Source organism: Triplophysa rosa, linkage group LG11, assembly GCF_024868665.1.
Source record: "Triplophysa rosa linkage group LG11, Trosa_1v2, whole genome shotgun sequence".
NCBI classification, from domain to species: Eukaryota; Metazoa; Chordata; class Actinopteri; order Cypriniformes; family Nemacheilidae; genus Triplophysa; species Triplophysa rosa.
Window position 1 is genome coordinate 20,521,366 of NC_079900.1, and position 17,264 is coordinate 20,538,629.

The following is a 17,264-nucleotide window of genomic DNA, read 5'->3' on the forward strand; positions in this document are numbered from 1 at the left end:
GTCTGTTCTTGTTTACACAGCAACACCTATTAAGCAAGCTGAATGAAGCATTTTGGCAGCGACGGTGTTACTCATTTCACACATAAAGAGGTTAGTAAATCATACCGGAGGTCATTTACATAGAATGAATTTCTTAAAGGTACAGTAGCAAAAACAGCATATCTATTTCTAAGGAACATTGTTTCATTTTTAACAAGAACTTTTTCCTATCTAAATAAAACCAATATCTGTTTCATGCAGAGAACACACACAATACTTACCTGAGCTTAAGGAGTCTTTGGTTTGATTTACAATGAACTTGTCGGGAGCAACACAGAAATCACTGGTGCCCTATAGGACAGATCAAAAATAACTCACACGACAAGAAAAGAACTGGGTAAATGTGTTTTAGTGTTCTCACACGGCAGGGTCTCAATAACCCGAGCAGAACGCTCTGCAGACTATATGAAGAGTTCACCCAGAGGCTAATCTTATTGTGAAGATCTGTGGACTGGAAGAACAGACAGAATAAAGCCTTGCCTGGAATACAGACTCAACAAACAAGCCTGGAAATTTGCCCTACAGTATCCTGCTGTAACATTTTAAAAGATCTTTTTTTGCCCTAACATTTTTTTTTAGAGTTGGTCTTTTAGCCTGTTTTTCTGATGGTAAAGAGACAACGGGGAATGATGGCAAGGTGAGGGGGGGACGGGCGATGACGCACGTCAGACTCATATATTGGTCATATATTGTCCGAGATGACCGTGATTTTTTGCACTTAGGACATCCTTGTTGCTCATCCAATTGGATTATACGGTTTGGTTAAGAGATTGCAGACACCCATAAGAACCAAAATTAACCGTTAAGCCCGGCACAAAATAAAACTGCAATTCAGTCTGTACGCAGAATCATTCATACAATACAACCAAATATTAAATATGTAAACATAAGAATATATAGCTAAAAAGAACTAGTAATACTTGTACACATTATTTGTAAACATATAAAATATAAAATGCAAAAGAATTAGTGCTGTCAATCGATTAAAATTTAATCTGATTAATCACACATTTTTTCTGTGATTAATCACGATAAATCGCACATCACATTAATGTTTTTAAATGTACATTTACATTCTAATAATTTCACATTTAATCTCCAAATTAATGTAGAAACAAGAGATTTCTTTAACAACATCATTTTATGAATGAAAGCCAACAATCTGATATGAGTACTGCAACTGATGTCTCCATTAAATTGATTATTTTTATTTATTTTAACATTAATTATAGCCATTCAACATTAAAGTACAGTATAATTGAGAGCTATCATGTCTAACAGGTAGGAAATATACAGAAATTGAAGTTTTTAAACACTTTACAGTTTTTAATGCTAAATTCTAAATGAAATACAGACTTAAAGCTACAAAACACATTGAATTCCTCTTTTCTTTGTTCTTTTATTAACATTAGTGACAGGAGTCACAGCAGCAGGTTTAAGAATGCGGCCCCTTTAAGAGCTGCAGCTACGCAGATCTGACGCCCTTTCCCATTTTCACAACTCTTTGCATTCATTTAGGACTTTATTTAACTCGTTGAAGTCTGTGCTTACGAAAATGCTCGACAAAACGGGCTTTCTGACATAATCTTGTGGTTTTGTTCATTCAAGCACAAAAGAGAACTTAATACTGGTGCGCTGTCTGACAGAGATTCACTGCCGTGACTGTTTACAACAGACGGGACCGCTGTTGCGTTGCGTTGCATCGCATCCCACAGCTAGAAGCTGTCTATATACACTGAATGCATCAAAGCAACTGTTTCAAATCAAATCTTAAATAGTTTAAAGGCCTTTAAATGAATAAGAGCATGTTCATATAATGTAACGCTAGACAAAGGATGACAAAATAAATGGATGCTGCGCTAATTGCTCAATATTTTAACGTGTTAATCTGAAAACAAATTAATCGCATGCGTTAACGCCTTAACGTTGACAGCCCTAAAAAGATTACAATTTAATTATACAATTCAGCAACTGATTCAATGGAAGGGTTCTGCGACATATTGAATATTAGAAATAATCAAGGTACTTGTCCCGAAGATGTTCATTTACAGCATATATCTAAGATGACACCAATATGCGGTTTTAATTGGGGGAAAAAATCACCTTTTTAATTATTCTACAGCAAAAGTTTAAAAAAATGAAGATTTGGAAAAATATCAGATATAGTCTACATTTTTAGCTATACTACCAAGCCCTATAATACAGAAATAATGTTGGAATTTAAAATATTAATTTATTGAATCATATTTATTTGATCTATCAATTTATAAATTCAAGTCATTTATTAGTTCCTCAATTAATGTAATAAAGTACTTTTAATTTTGGGGACATTTTAAATATCTGTATTTTATCAGACTTTAGAAAAAAAAACTTCACTACATTCCAAAGCATTTATTATACTTTTCACCCCACTACATTTCATAAAAAAGTTTTACCTTTTAATACAGAAGTACATTAAAATGGCATCAAAGAACCTTTTGAAGCACCTTTTATAAGAGTGTACAAGTACTAAGAATTACATTTTAAAATGTACTTAAGTACTATATTAAAGGTAAAAAACGTAAAAATGTAGACAAAAGAAATGTATTGGAGTAAAATATATGATATATACCTTATAATAAGTGCAGTAATATTTTTTCAAAAGCGAAAACACAGAAATATGCACTTGAGTAAAAGTAAAAATATGTAAGTACTATACAACACTGAATGTGATACTTTCTGAAATGATTCAAGAGTACACAGCACATATTTAACCCAACAGTAAACATTCTCTTGACTAACAAGCATGTGAACCACAGGTGTAACTATCACAACTAACCGTTGTTGTTTCCACTGGTTCTTGTTATCAGTAACAGAAAGAATGGATGTGGTGGAATACTGCACATATAATCCAGTATACTGTGGGTGACTGACCTCTCCTCTGACCCTTCATTGACTTAACCCTTCATTGACATTGACCTCTCCTCTGACCCTTCATTGACATTGTCTTAAGCTCACTTCCACACAGACGACTTGACTTTAATCCCTGTCAGACTCATGCTTGAGTGCACGTCTACCTGACATCCTCAAAGGCTGCAGATAATAACGTTCAGTAATTGAGCCAATTCATTGATACTGTGTTACAGGAGCATTGTGGAGGTATATCCCACAGCACTGAATGCCTGACACAGCAACTCACTAAATGCAGTCTCTAGTCTGCTTGAACTTTTTTTATTAATTATTTGTTCAATGTAATTATTTGCACCTGGGTCGCTACAGTTTTCGCACCCCGATAATCTGCTGGAGTCAGACAACATCATGCAAGGGATGTCTCCTGGAAACTAAGCGCACACGTTCAGATGTTTTAGAATGTGCATATGTAAAGTTGATCAGAGTTCAATATTCACTCCCCACTTCCTGTTTTAGTTTATAACAATACACAAAATTTAGAACAAAGTTCAGCAAAATGAGAAGAATATTTAGAATTTTAAAATGTTAAACAAACATCAAGACTTCTGTATGACCTTTTACATATACTGATTTTTTTAACTGTTTTGAATTTTTTTAAATACAGTAAAGAGGTCAGCAAATGTTCATGAAAAACATGTAATTTATGCAAAAATAACATTTTAGGGTATTTAACTGGCACCCCAGCTGCTGGAAAATTACAGTTTTTTACAGGATCTTTAATTTTTGAAATACAGTAAAAATGTCAAATTACAGAAAAAGATTTTACATTTACAAGAAAACATGAAAAATGGTATGAAATATAAAAAAAATAACAAAAAAAAAAAAATTAAAAAATATTAAAAAAAAAATAAAAAAAAAAAAAAAAAAATAAAAAAAAAAAAAAAAAAAAAATAAAAAAAAAAAGAAAAAAAAAAAAAATAACTGTCTAAATCATTTATAAAATCATGATTTCACAAACTGTAAAATGTAATAAATTCAAAATAACAAATGCTGAATAATGAAAAAATTAGAAAATCACTTGTTTTAGAAATGATGTCTACCATTATATTTAATTTAATTTATTTATTATGAGTAACATAGTAAACACAACCATACACTATTTCATTTCAGCATTGGTGTTTGTGTGATTTGAGGGCAGTGGTGTAGTAGTACGGTATAGGTCTCGCTTATTGCCGCATTCTTTGGCCAAGTCCCGCCCAAGAGGCCACATGACTGACAGGTCGTTTTCTGCGGCGTCATGTTTAGAGGCGTGGAAATGTCCCTGCAGTAACAGACCGGTGTACATTCACAAACGTGTCAAAAGTTAACAGAAACAAAAGGATTATACGTTTATGCTGTGAACCTCGCATACTTTAAAGAATTAAGCGTTAAGTCGATCGTGATGAATTCTTATAGCAACCGTTGTAAACACGACAGCTTAATCCCGGAAATCCTGTGAAATTCAACCAATCAGATGACGACTTCGAACGTGCTGAATTGTTTCCAGAAAAGTGTGCCTTATGCATCAGACGTTTAGCCAACGGATCGTGGACGTGACGTCAGAGGCTGAGACTAAGGTATAGGCTAGGTGGCCTTCTAAGACCTGGAAGACTAATAACAAGGGTTTGAGTCTGACCTCAGATAAGTGCATCACTAGATCTCATTTCACACTCCTCCTGAACAAAGCACTTAGCTTCATATGCGAACTTCAGACAGTTACAGAGCATCTTACTTGACCGACAAATAAAAGGTTTCTATCATTATGCAGCCTGAGAGACAAGAGAGAGACGAGACCGACTGTCTTGTTTATTCAGCGTTTCAGGTATAGGCCTATGAATGGCATTCCAAGTATATTTGGTGTCACATTTAGTAATTTTTTATCCATCCGTGATAATGGCTGTATCTGTGATCGATTAACTAGCCGATAAACAGCGCTCTTCTCTCTTTTTTGACTTGTTTGGTGTGAGTGGCGCGTGGCCGCGTGCCTCTTCCGTGTTAGCATGCACTCTCTTCCGATGAGCTCCATGTGTGTACGAGCCCTCGGCCTCTCATCCGCGCGTGTAGTTAGCACCGTGTAGTGTATTTAAATGTCACTTGCATTTAAAATCAAAGAAGCGTTCATAATACAGCAACACACTGTCGAGAGAGGGCAAACAGCACATAGCCGCTCTATAATGTAGATGTACTGTAATTGTGATTTTTTGCGTTTATAAATCAGGATTTTAGCATTACTTAAAGTGACTGCTGGTGGCATTCAGTTGTAAAATACAGTAAAACGTGACAGACAAGAGAGTAGAAGAAAAACTGATACCAAGCGCTAACGCTAATGCGACACAAAAACATGAAGTGATTATGTCACAAATATGCTAATTAGTTCGTGCTAAGCGCCACAAGTCTGTCAAAATCCTGTGGGAAACTTTTTTTTTTTTGACGCTAATAACAAGACATCCAAATAAGAAAACAAAAACAAACAGAAACAGAAAGAACTAAAAAAGGGAAAATCAAGATTACAAGTTAAATGACATATAAATTAAAGATACATATAAATAACAATTATTGAAAAAAAAAAAAATCCTGCGGGAAACACTGTTATTCTATGTCTATGCACAGAGAACAGCAGGTAAGCCAGTAAAAGTGAGCAGGACTTGAGTAATGACCTTGGAAACCACGAGACACACAAACTCAGTCACTAAACTCTCAACTCCTAACAGATCCCACCCACTCCACTCTGACATACAAACAAAACCACAGTCATATTCTTGTGTTAAAATACACTCTAGCATCCAGGATGTGTGTGAATGTTGTTATTGACCTTCAAGGATCGTAAGTCAGTGTAACAAAATGCATTAACTCACCACAGCAGTAGAAGTACCCACTCCTAATGATGCCCAGCTCAAGATCAGGGTCAAAACCCCAAACACCATGATCCTGAAATAATAGACCGAGAGTAACAGAAAGAGAGAGATCTAATGTGAAAATATGTGAGCAGACACTACCTGTTACAAGTTTACACAAACTTGACTGATCGAGTGTGCAAAGTTGTTTTCTAGCCAAAGCATAGCTACTTTAAAGAATCTAACATAGAACATACATTTTGATTTAACGCTGTTTGGTCACTACAAATTTCTCAAATGTACACGACAGAAATAACTGGAGATTGGGGGGTAAACATATGAACAGGCCTATGAGTTTTGCACAGTACTGTAGGTTTGTGCTTCATAGTTTTAATAACATAATTGTAATTCGTTGGTGTTGAACTAATACATAAGGTGCACTCAGACTCATGACCGTGCCCATTTAATAACATCATCTGAAAATCACCGCGTTCCATTTGAAACATTTGTGCACAAACTTGGATGAACATTTTAAAATGAGCAAAAGTCACAATAAACATCACAAAAACATCTGTTAAATGTATTCTACCATCTGACCTTCTGCAAATGCTATGAAAGTAAATATATATCACAACACAAAATACAATAAGTATTGTAAAGCTATGGTGATTTGTGTAATGACATGATGTCAATTTAATTTTATTGTTCGACCTCGCAACATAGGAATCGTGGTGCTCGCGTGGTGTATATAGGGTGTTAATACCTTCCTTAAATTTGTTTTAAGATCAGTTTTATTTTTTCAGTTACAGAGTATTCAATCTTTATTTATTTACATATAGATGGTGAGTTACATCTTAAATGTTTTACGTACAAAAAAGTTGTAAAAATAATGTAAATATTGATCGTTTTTTATTTTCTTCAAAATATTGTGATACTATTGAATTGTGAACCCAGTATTACCGATAACCAAACGCAATAAAAACGCTTCCTATACAGTGATGTTCTTGAATTTAAGCAAACATAAAAAATACAAACAAACAAAAGAAAAGAAAAGACAAGGAAGACATAAACCATTAGAAACTGCCCAGTCGAAAGCACACGTATGATCACGTGACTTTATGCGGAAGCAGAAGGAGATGAATGGGCTAATGGCTCCCTGGTGGCCGAAAAAGGAGCCAAGGTTTCCTGAAACAGCCTCTCTCGTCTGTGGAAAGTCTTAAAAGCTCCAATAAAGCGGATTGAAAGCACGTAATAATTAGTTAAGGGTGCACACATGCTCACACAGGCAGAGGGATCAATACGCATTAGCCAGATAAGTGGGGATAGGGCTGGATGATCTTCCAATGAGGAAGAAGAATAAACGGAAAGAGAGACAGAGGCCTGTGAAATGATTAAGAGAGGAATGAAAATGCAGGACCTGGCAGTGACTGGCTGACCACAGCGCTTGATGCACTCAAGTCATTTCACAGAGGTCTGTTTATGTTAGTGCCTGCATAACTTTACAGCCCATCCGGCTGGGATTTAAACCGGAGGGAATAAACAACTCCAAGATACAAAAATCAACATTACGACAGTGCTGCCTGCAACACCAACAATAAACAACCAGAGAACAAGGTTGAATGGAGCGGAAATTCACTTGCAACCTTTTGCGCCAGATGACCTCTAGAGACTGATTCACACGACAAATGAATATTGATGAAGCTGAAACGGTTTTGTACAAATTTGGTAATTCTTAAAAGGAATTCCCATGAGTCTGTGCTGCATGGAAACGTTCTGCTGTGATCCTGAAGGTGCATTCATAACCCCACTTGAAGTGTCAAGTGTGGATGTGGGGCCCAAACACAAATATATACACGACCACATATATATATATTGCATTCTATCTCCATGTTTACAAACACAGGGAAAATGGGTCGAAAGATCTCACAGTTTTGTGTGAAGGAAACCCTCAAACCACGTGTTTAAGCAAAGTTATTGTGTGAACACTTACCCTACGAGCAGCAACCGAGACCGCTTTGCCAATCCCAGGCATGTTATAAGACAGATGAGCAGGTCCAAAATCAGCAGCAGAAGATACGCTAACCATCTGAAAGAAACGGGAGCAAAATAATATTCGGTTATTGTACAGATATTTGGTTCCAATATGTACCTGTGAAGTGCTTTTATGCACTCTTTGGTATCAATATGTACGCCAGATGTACAGGTGCTTAAAAGGTTCTTCACAGCGATGCCATACACTCTTAAAAATAAAGGTGCTTCACGATGCCATAGAAGACCTTTTTTTGTCAAAATTGTTCCATAAAGAACCAATATCCGAAGGACCTTTTGGTTTCACAAAAGGTTCTTTGTGGTGAAAAGGTGTTCTTCAGATTCTATAAAGATAAGAAAGAGATGGTTCTTTAAAGAACCTTTGACTGAATGCTTCTTTGTGAAACCAAAAATGGTTCTAAGGCATCGCTGTGAAGAACCCTTTAAGCACCCTAATTTTAAAGAGTGTAGAAGAATCATTTTTGGTTCCACAAAGAACCATTCAGTCAAAGGTTCTTTAAAGAACCATCACTTTCTTACCTTTTTTTTACCACAAAGAACCTTTTGTGAAACAGAAAGATGGTAAAGGTTCATTATGGAACAATTTAGACAAAATAGGTTCTTCAATGGCATCGAGAAGCACCTTTATTTAAAAAATTGTAATGGGGCTAAAACGATGTCATAAACATCAATCAACAAAATCAATGACTGATTGTAGAAGATATGTTTGAAATGCACCTCAAGAAATTTGTTTACAATTACATCTTAATTAATAATGGACGTCTATGTCATGGACTATGACAGAAACACTAGATTTCCAGAATTTTGTATTGTAATCCATATCTAGAATAATCGTACTAGAATTTGTAAGTATTTATTGTATGCATTAAGTGAAAAACATATGATTAAAAAACACAGTCCCACTCCAAACCACGTTGGGTGCAGAAGTAGATTGTGCCAAAACGTACAAATGATGTCAATGTCTTTTTATTTGTTATTTGACATGTTAGGGGAGATTCACATTTCGCGTCTTAAGCGCGCAAGTTCGTTATTTTAAATGTAGACACGCGGCAAATAGGGAGCGACGTGCACATTTTTCTAGAAGCGTCGGAGCCGCATAGAGATGGAAATAGTTCGACTGTTCAGAGTGCCGTGCGCGCACCGCAGGTCATTTGACTAGAGAAAGCAGCGCAGCTCACGTTTTCCGCGCGGTACTAGACGCGACATGTGAATCGTGCCTTATACTGCTTTATGGCTGAATTAAAATCTTGATGACAGTCTTATTGATAGTATTGTTTATGTTTAGCATAGAGATATATGGTCTGTACAGTAATACACTGTGAAATAAATAGGAATACTTAGTCAATGTTATGTCTGTTTTTAATGCAAAACTTAATGAAATTTCTCTGTTGTGGACTTGAATTTATTTAATTCATTTTAAACGCCAACTGATTTCCACTATACTGCATGTGCAAGGCAATCCTGGTGGTTGCACGCTGTCAGCGGGTCTCTAAGTATGACTTTAAAGTGGGTGTTTTACAGCACTAATCTTTCTTCCATCAGCTGTTGTATGTTCTCTGTCCACACGCTTAATAATTCAAAAGGGCAAATTCACAGACATAAGAATTTCATGAGCTCCGGCCTACAACCTGCTCAAAAATCCACAGATCTGACATCCAGTAAAACAAGAATGATATCATGTACATTACACTGCATGGTAGTGTTTACAAACTCGTGTTACTGTAGATCCGAGTGTTACAACCACAATGAAAAGCAAGTGTTGTTCTGTGTGATTGACAGATCGTCCGGTCTGCATAGGCATTGTAGTGGTTTCAGGACTGCATGGATTGGAGCCCTATTGGAATGCCAGGCAAATACAACCACAATCCCATCAGTAATCCTACACCACGAGGACTTCAAAATGACCAGGCAGAGAAGGGCGAGAGAGGGCAGGGGTGAGAGAGAAATATATGGAGACAAAGGTGTATGAGAAACCATAAACTAGACGATTAGATTATCTTGTGAGTAATGATGGTAGAGAAGTTTGACCGTTGCTGCTCCAGTGCTTTAGCTGCTTGAAACACTAGATGCCCGTCGATACGTGCAGTGCAAGTTCATAACGCACAGGCCTAGAAATGGAAATGTAATCTTCTCGCAGGATATACAAATCAATTCAGCAAGACTAACATTATCAAGGGCATAAGAAGCCTATAGTCCAGATAACATCAAGTAGTGTTGCTGGTAAAAATCAACAGAAGTCGATCAGAACTGCTAGTTTTATGTCGTAGTACATAGTTTGATTGAGAACCGTGATCATTTCGTTTACATTCATCAAACCTGACTAAATTAGCTCAAGATATTAATCGTAGGACCTAGGACAGCATGAGGGTGAGTAAATTATGGCAAACATGTCATTCTAAGGTGAACTGTTCCTTTAATGTAGTAAAAGACCAATATAATGCTGTGGCTGATGGATATTTGGATCTTAAATTTTTATTTAAAGGAATTGTTCATCTGTCATCATTTATTCCTCTCATGTCGTTCAAAACCTGTATATGACTCTTTCGTCTGTGGAACACAAAAGAACATATTTTGAGAAATGTCTCAGTGGTTTTGTGTCCATACAATGAAAGTCAATGGGGTCCAATTTTGTTTGGTCACCAACATTCTTCAAAATGTCTTATTTTGTGTTCTGCAGAAGAAAGAAGGTCATACAAGTTTGAAATGACACGAGTGTAAGTAAATAATGAAACGAATTTCATTTTTGGGTGAACTATTCCTTTAAGATTGAAGTTACAGGCTGCTAAGCACGTAATCCCCAATAAATGTTCATTCAGTTTCATCAGTTTTCTCTCATTTACAGCAACTACATTTGTGTTATACTACACACATCTTTAACCCACATCAACAGCCTCTACAAGTACAAGTTGCAGCCCTGATTTTGACCTCTGAAGAGACGAGACAAGTAATTACTCAAGCGTACTCCTCACCTGTAGTACTCTATGAATGCAGTTTGGTCCGAGATGGCTGCCAAATCCACTTGCACCTTGCTGGTGTCTGGCATGGCCGTCAGCTGCTGGATGATGTTGTTGGACATCTGCTGCAGAAAGCGCAAGCTTTGGGTATAATCTCCTCGCGGAGAGAAGATCTCATCCAATCGCTCCAGGTGTTCCTTCAGACCAACCCGCATATTACTCAGAGAGTTACCCACCTGAGAGCAAAGAGAAAGTGCTGATCACCGTTGGCAACATAACAGGAGCGATTTGGCGTACATGAATGGATATGAGCGGGCGTTTCCTATTAAATCTCTATGGAAGGTGAGAGGTAGATTTGTGCGGGGGAGAAAGTGGCGAGTGCCTCAAAAAGTTAAAATGGTTAACTTTATGCAGGTGGCAGCCAAAACAAGCTGGACTTCTGAGCGGATTTCAAATGCAGTTTGGAGCCTTGCATTGTGGCTAAGCTGTGTTTGGCTAAACAAAACTGACAATATGCATATGTTAGGAATTCAAAAGACAACCATGCTCACTGTCAAAGCGGCAAACTTCTGGCATTTTAAGCATGTTTCTCCTCGCCAGTGTGGTAATGATGTGAGAGTTGAGTGTTAGACAGGGTGAGAAGGTTTCTCACCTTATTTCGCAGTTAAAGAATTAAAAATAAAGCTGGCGGTGACGAGAAAGCTATTTTAGAAGCAAAATATTTCTGGACGGCTAGAGCAGACACAGCCCCTCCCACACAGACATTTACCACAACTGTCATTCACAATTAAGAGTCAGACTTCTTCTCAAAATGGAAATCTTCATTGAGTTTCAAAAGAATATTTACACACTTTCATTTATGTTTGTGTGGTTATTTTAAAAATAGCTTTTAATTGTTTTTTTTTAAATGGTACGACCTACAATATATGCTTTTGTAGGTGGTATATATATTTTTTCCATTGCCTCTGTATTTTATTTTATTTAATATTTTTATTTTATTCAGTTATTTATATAATTTTGTTTATCCATTATTCATTTATTTTGGGGGAAGGGAATAATGGATATTTTTGTTGATACTTGAATGTATCACCATGCTTTGGACTAATAATGTTCAATCAATATATTTCAAATAAAATTCATATTATACACACACACACACACACACATATATATATATATATATATATATATATATATGACCTAAACAACCTTGTCAAGAGCATCACTAATTTAATAAATGTTAACATATGTTTAAATACGAAGAGACCATTTTAAAGATCATTTTCAGTTTTTCTGAATTTACTATTTATAGGTATGTGTTTAGGTCAAATGGTCATTTTTGTTTTATTCTGGGAACTACTAACAATATTTCTCCCAAATTTCAAATAAAAATATTGTTTCTATTTAGAAAACTGGAGAAACAAGTGAAAATAACAGAAAAGATGCTCTGTATTTTTTTCAGACCTCAAATACTGCACAGAAATTAAGTTCATGTTCACTTTTAAGCAATACAACAGTAATATTTGTACATGTATTTAGGAAAAATTCAAAAAAATGTTTATGTGATAACCTTGGTTTTATCACAGTTTCATGTGTCTTTCACATTGCTGATGGATGACTTTATGTCACTCCTCGGGTTTGATTTGACACTGGATTGAAATGTCCACAGTACATCTATAAATGCTGATTAAATTAAAATTTGTAATGGTCTCTTTTTTTGCGGCTGTATAAAACATTATGAACTTGGGTACATGGACACATTTTACGCCTGCTTGTCGATGTGTTTGGTTGAGCTTCTCCTCCCCTTCCTGTAGCAGACAGTGTGGGATTTCTCTTTTTTGCCTTTTGACAAAATAATTAAATTAAAAACCTCTTTTCAGTTTCGCTTCAGTGAAATGAAATATGTAGCTCTTTTAGAATAAAGCATTGTCGTCTAGCTCTATAAGTCGTAGTTTCAGGACTGTGAAACAGTATTTAAGATTCATAAAGCAGATTCACTCTCTCTGTGGATATTGCATGAAAAGTCTGAACGCAGGCAAAACGGCCATCTCTACACCATGTTATTCACAGTTACCACAGCTATTTTCTGGCACATAACCACTGGCAGGATCATCAGTAGCCTTTTAAAAAGCTTGGCATCTCCACAAATCACTTTAACACGAAGTCTCGATTTTAAAGAGACCTTCACAAAAGCTAAAATTGGATTTATTTGGGTTCGCTGGAGCCAAGGCTGTAATTGTGTTTATTCAGAATGCTGTCATTTTATTTGGAAAGTGTGCTCTGGAGAGATGGTGCGATATGAACGCCCAACCGGGATGCAATGCATTATGGGCCAGCGTGCCAAAGATATATTGGCATACAGTATTGTGAGAGCGACAGTAGAGATTTCAGAAGAGTAGTATCAGCGAAACAACAATTTTTCACTGCATTGCCAGCAGGTAATGGACATTACAGGCTACGTAAGGAAAACTTTCTGCCAGCCAGTCATCCAGCCAGCGAAATGCTCTGTTTAGCAAACTCAACCCGCCAGATGGTAAATTACACAGCCCTCATAGCCAAGTCATGCGGCAAGAAACCAAATTTGGTTTGGTTGTGGGTTGTGTTAAATATAACAAAGTGGTAAATTACAAAGGACTGCCCAATACCCAGTACATCCAGAGACTTGAATACTTATGTGACATTAAAACACAAAAACAAAATACGTTTTTTGTTCTAGTCTACAAACTAGCATGTTGTTTAATACATATAAACACAGTTCACTAACAGTATGCAATAGGCAATGAATGCAAAATTGGATAAAATCAACAACTTTCCTCTTTTCAATAACTTTTCTTTATTCCTCATCATTAACCTACCTCTGTTCTCTGGTATTTAACACTAACATTTACCAATCTGAAAAAATCTCTATGGATAAAATCAGTAAATTAGTTTTAATGAGAAATACAACAAAATGGGTGGACAGTTGACTTCACATTGACTACAACATAACAATTTGTGTCCACTTCTATCAGAATTATCCAAGTTATTTTGGATTTTTATTTTATCTTCATGAACTTTGTGTTAACTTGTAATAACCTAAAGCAGGTTGCCACCCTGACATTATTTCTGAAACTAAAATGTGCATTCTGGGTGAATTCGCATGCAGTTCACAGTATACAACCTGAATACTTCAGAAATTTCAGAAGAAAGTAGTATCACAGCATGCTGATCCAGCCTATAACTTTTTTGTTGTTTGTTTTTGTCAGAAACTCTTCATTCTCTTCAAACTCTTTACTCGTCATTAAAAGGATAGTTCACCCCAAAATGAAAAATCTGTCATCATTTATTCACCCTCATGTCATTCCAAACATGTATGACTTTTTTCTGCAAAACACAAAAGAAGATATTTTGAAGAACACCGTTAACAAAACACCATTCTCCACCATTGGCTTCCATTGTATGGACACAAAACCACTGAGACATTTATCAAAATATCATCATGTTCCACAGAAGAAAGAGTCACATACAGGTTTTGAACGACATGAGAATGATGGCAAAAAATGTCCTTTTGAGTGAACTATCACTTAAAACTAAACATTAAAACAAACCATAAAATAAAATATGTGGGCAAAAATACTTGTATTATATGTACTACAAAAGATATTAATATTAACAAGATGGAAGGATCACTGCCATTGAAATGAATGGGGAGTAACGCAACGCTCAATATGGCCGCCCTAGGTCAGTCATAGGGGCAGTCGTGGCCTAATGGTTAGAGAGTCGGAGTCGTGACCAGAAGGTTGCCGGTTCGATTCCCAGGGCCGGCGGGTAACGACTGAGGTGCCCTTGAGCACGGCACCTTACCCCTACTTGCTCCCCGGGGGCTGCAGTGATAGCTGCCCACTGCTCTGGGTGTACGTGTGTTCACCACTTGCTGTGCGTGTGTTCACTACTCTCTGGATGGGTTAAATGCAGAGGTCACATTTCGGGTATGGGTCACGTTCACTTTCACTTCACTAGTGAAGCTTGGTGCATGCGTAGAATCTAAAGCAACATGAAAAATAATGTTTTTAAGCGCAACTTGATCATAGGATCATAACTAGCGTTATGGTACAGTGTACATCTTTTTATAAATGTTGTTTTTAAATATGTCGTTTAATTGGAAGAAATATCAGTGTTCCCATTCCCGTCTTGTTTGAATGAGGTAATAACTAAATGAATACTCAATGAATTTGAACAACAGTAAGTGCTGGCCCACTCATTCTGACAGCCACAATTTACAGATACAACATTTTTAATCACTGTTAATGCAGATGGACATTTAATCCTAGACTTCTCTAGATTTTTCTTGCCTACACACACAAATACACACACCAGCTGGGTGCGTTGGCATCTGGAGATGTTTCTAAACCCTAAAACTAAAACTCCTCAAAATGGGGACAGGCACAATATGGCCACAACTCTCTTGCAGAAAGGCGTGTGTTACTGTCATATCCCTGCAGCTGTGAAATGTCCCTGAGGCTCCAGCATTTACATCTTCTACAGCACAACGGGCACATTTCTGATTGACTTTAATCATGACCTTCTTCGAGCCATTAGAAATGAGATGACATGATGAGAACCGGTGCAGGTGGAGGATGTAAAACTCTTACCATACTGCCAATGCCATCCAGCGTGCGATTGGCGTTATAAATTGAGTAAGTTAACTGGTAGACTCCATCGTTGGTTTCGCTGTTTCCATAGAAACCCACACCCACGGCTGAACTGTAAGAAAAACAAATGCTTGTATTATAATCACACATCACAGCTTCACATCAGTGGATATCTTTCATTTTGTTTCAAACAGACCAGTGTAATACAGCAGTTTGTTGAGGATTTGAGGGATTTAAAGGTAAAGTGCAACCTTTTTATTCAACTCAGGAGGCATATTTTCCAGTAGTGGGTTTGTTATTCCAGGAAGCACATATACTTATAAAATGTATGAATGCACTATAAGTCTCTTTGGATAAACGCGTCTTCCAAATGCATAGATGCACTTATCAAAATGAGGAATCAACATTTTCTTGATATTTTGAAATAGGGATGTCACAATATACCGGTATTGACAGTTACTGTGATATTAACGACAGTGATTGTTGATATTGTTTTAATACTACGGCCCAGTTACACAGACGAGGCTTAAGGCTAGTCCCAGACTAAAATGAATGTGTGACCTGTTTTAGCTGAATATAACTTTCCCAGAAATATCTTACAATATATAAGTGGCATTGTTTTGTCTCAAGATGCACACCAGTAATGTGTCCTTCTAAGGCATTTTTATAAAAGCGACATAAATATCTTAATATAACTAAGGCATAGTCCTGGCTTAAGCTAAGCCGTGTCTGTGAAACCGGGCCTAGATGTGATAATATCATGAATAATTCAGCGTAAGCATCTTGTAGTTGACACTCCAACATAGAAGGGGGTGATTTTGCACCCATTTAACATTGTTCCATCAGAGGCACAATGAATACCTAAACTACAATATATAAAAATATGGTCTAATACTGTATTTTAAGGTCCAGTTCTCGGTTTTAGTAAACTATTAACTACGACTTTTTCTTAGTTAACTTTTAATTTGTTGCTAATTAATAGTTAGTAAGGTAGTTATTAGGTTTAGGTATTGGGTAGGATTAGGGATGTAGAATATGGTCATGCAGAATATGTGCTTTATAAGTAGTAATAAACAGCCAATATGCTAATAATAGACATGCTAATAAACAACTAGTTAATTGTGAGAATTGGTCCTTATACTAAAGTGTTACCAAAAATATTTTGAATATAATGCATTGGCCAAAAAAAGGAGGAAGCATAAAATAAAATGAAAGATAAATTTGACTGACATCATTATTTATATACCTGTACATTTCAATAGATATCGCAATAATAAATAATACAGCCATGGAAAAAATTAAGAGACGGCTCCAAATTTTCGTCTAAAAATAAAAAAATACAAATTTGTGAACTCAAAATTGCTATTAAACTTGAAAAAAACTGTAAAAAAAAGACCTTTGACGTGTGTATATTTCAGCTAATGTTATATTACAGTAAGATCAAAAACAATGACCGGGCTGATTCAAACCCACCCGACCATTGCACCGTTGAGCTCTTTCTTCATTTCACAGGAAGAGTGAGCTCACCAGCAGCCGTTCGGCTGTGTAATTCATCACTTTGACTGATTCGGTCTCATGATAGCTTCAACTGTGAAACCTGAGTAAATATTTCAAACCAAGCCCCAGAATGTTAGTCGACCTAATTAGACCGCTGCGCTGGGTCATAACAGCCCCGTCAAGCATTAGAGGCAGGTCAGTCCATCCCTTTACCCCCCCCCCCCAATGCTGGAGCCAATACATGAGACACTGTGTCTGGCCGTGTGATAATATCTCCATTCATTTTCTTTGAAAGTGCTAATTTTACAGCCTGACAAAAGCAAGAACAATGA

The 17,264-nt window shown here is 36.5% G+C and overlaps 1 protein-coding gene across 3 annotated transcripts in view; it reads right to left on the minus strand.

The window, feature by feature from the left end:
- The window catches only part of ttyh2l (tweety homolog 2, like), a 44,798-nt gene that overhangs the window by 6,318 nt on the left and 21,216 nt on the right, over positions 1-17,264 (minus strand). For all 3 annotated transcript variants that reach the window (XM_057346934.1, XM_057346932.1, XM_057346933.1), the window contains exons 3-7: positions 15,436-15,547; positions 10,820-11,040; positions 7,792-7,887; positions 5,823-5,895; positions 261-330 (exon numbers count right to left, since the gene is read on the minus strand). In XM_057346934.1, the coding sequence (XP_057202917.1) occupies positions 261-330; positions 5,823-5,895; positions 7,792-7,887; positions 10,820-11,040; positions 15,436-15,547 (572 nt within the window). The remainder of the gene's footprint in view (positions 1-260; positions 331-5,822; positions 5,896-7,791; positions 7,888-10,819; positions 11,041-15,435; positions 15,548-17,264) is intronic.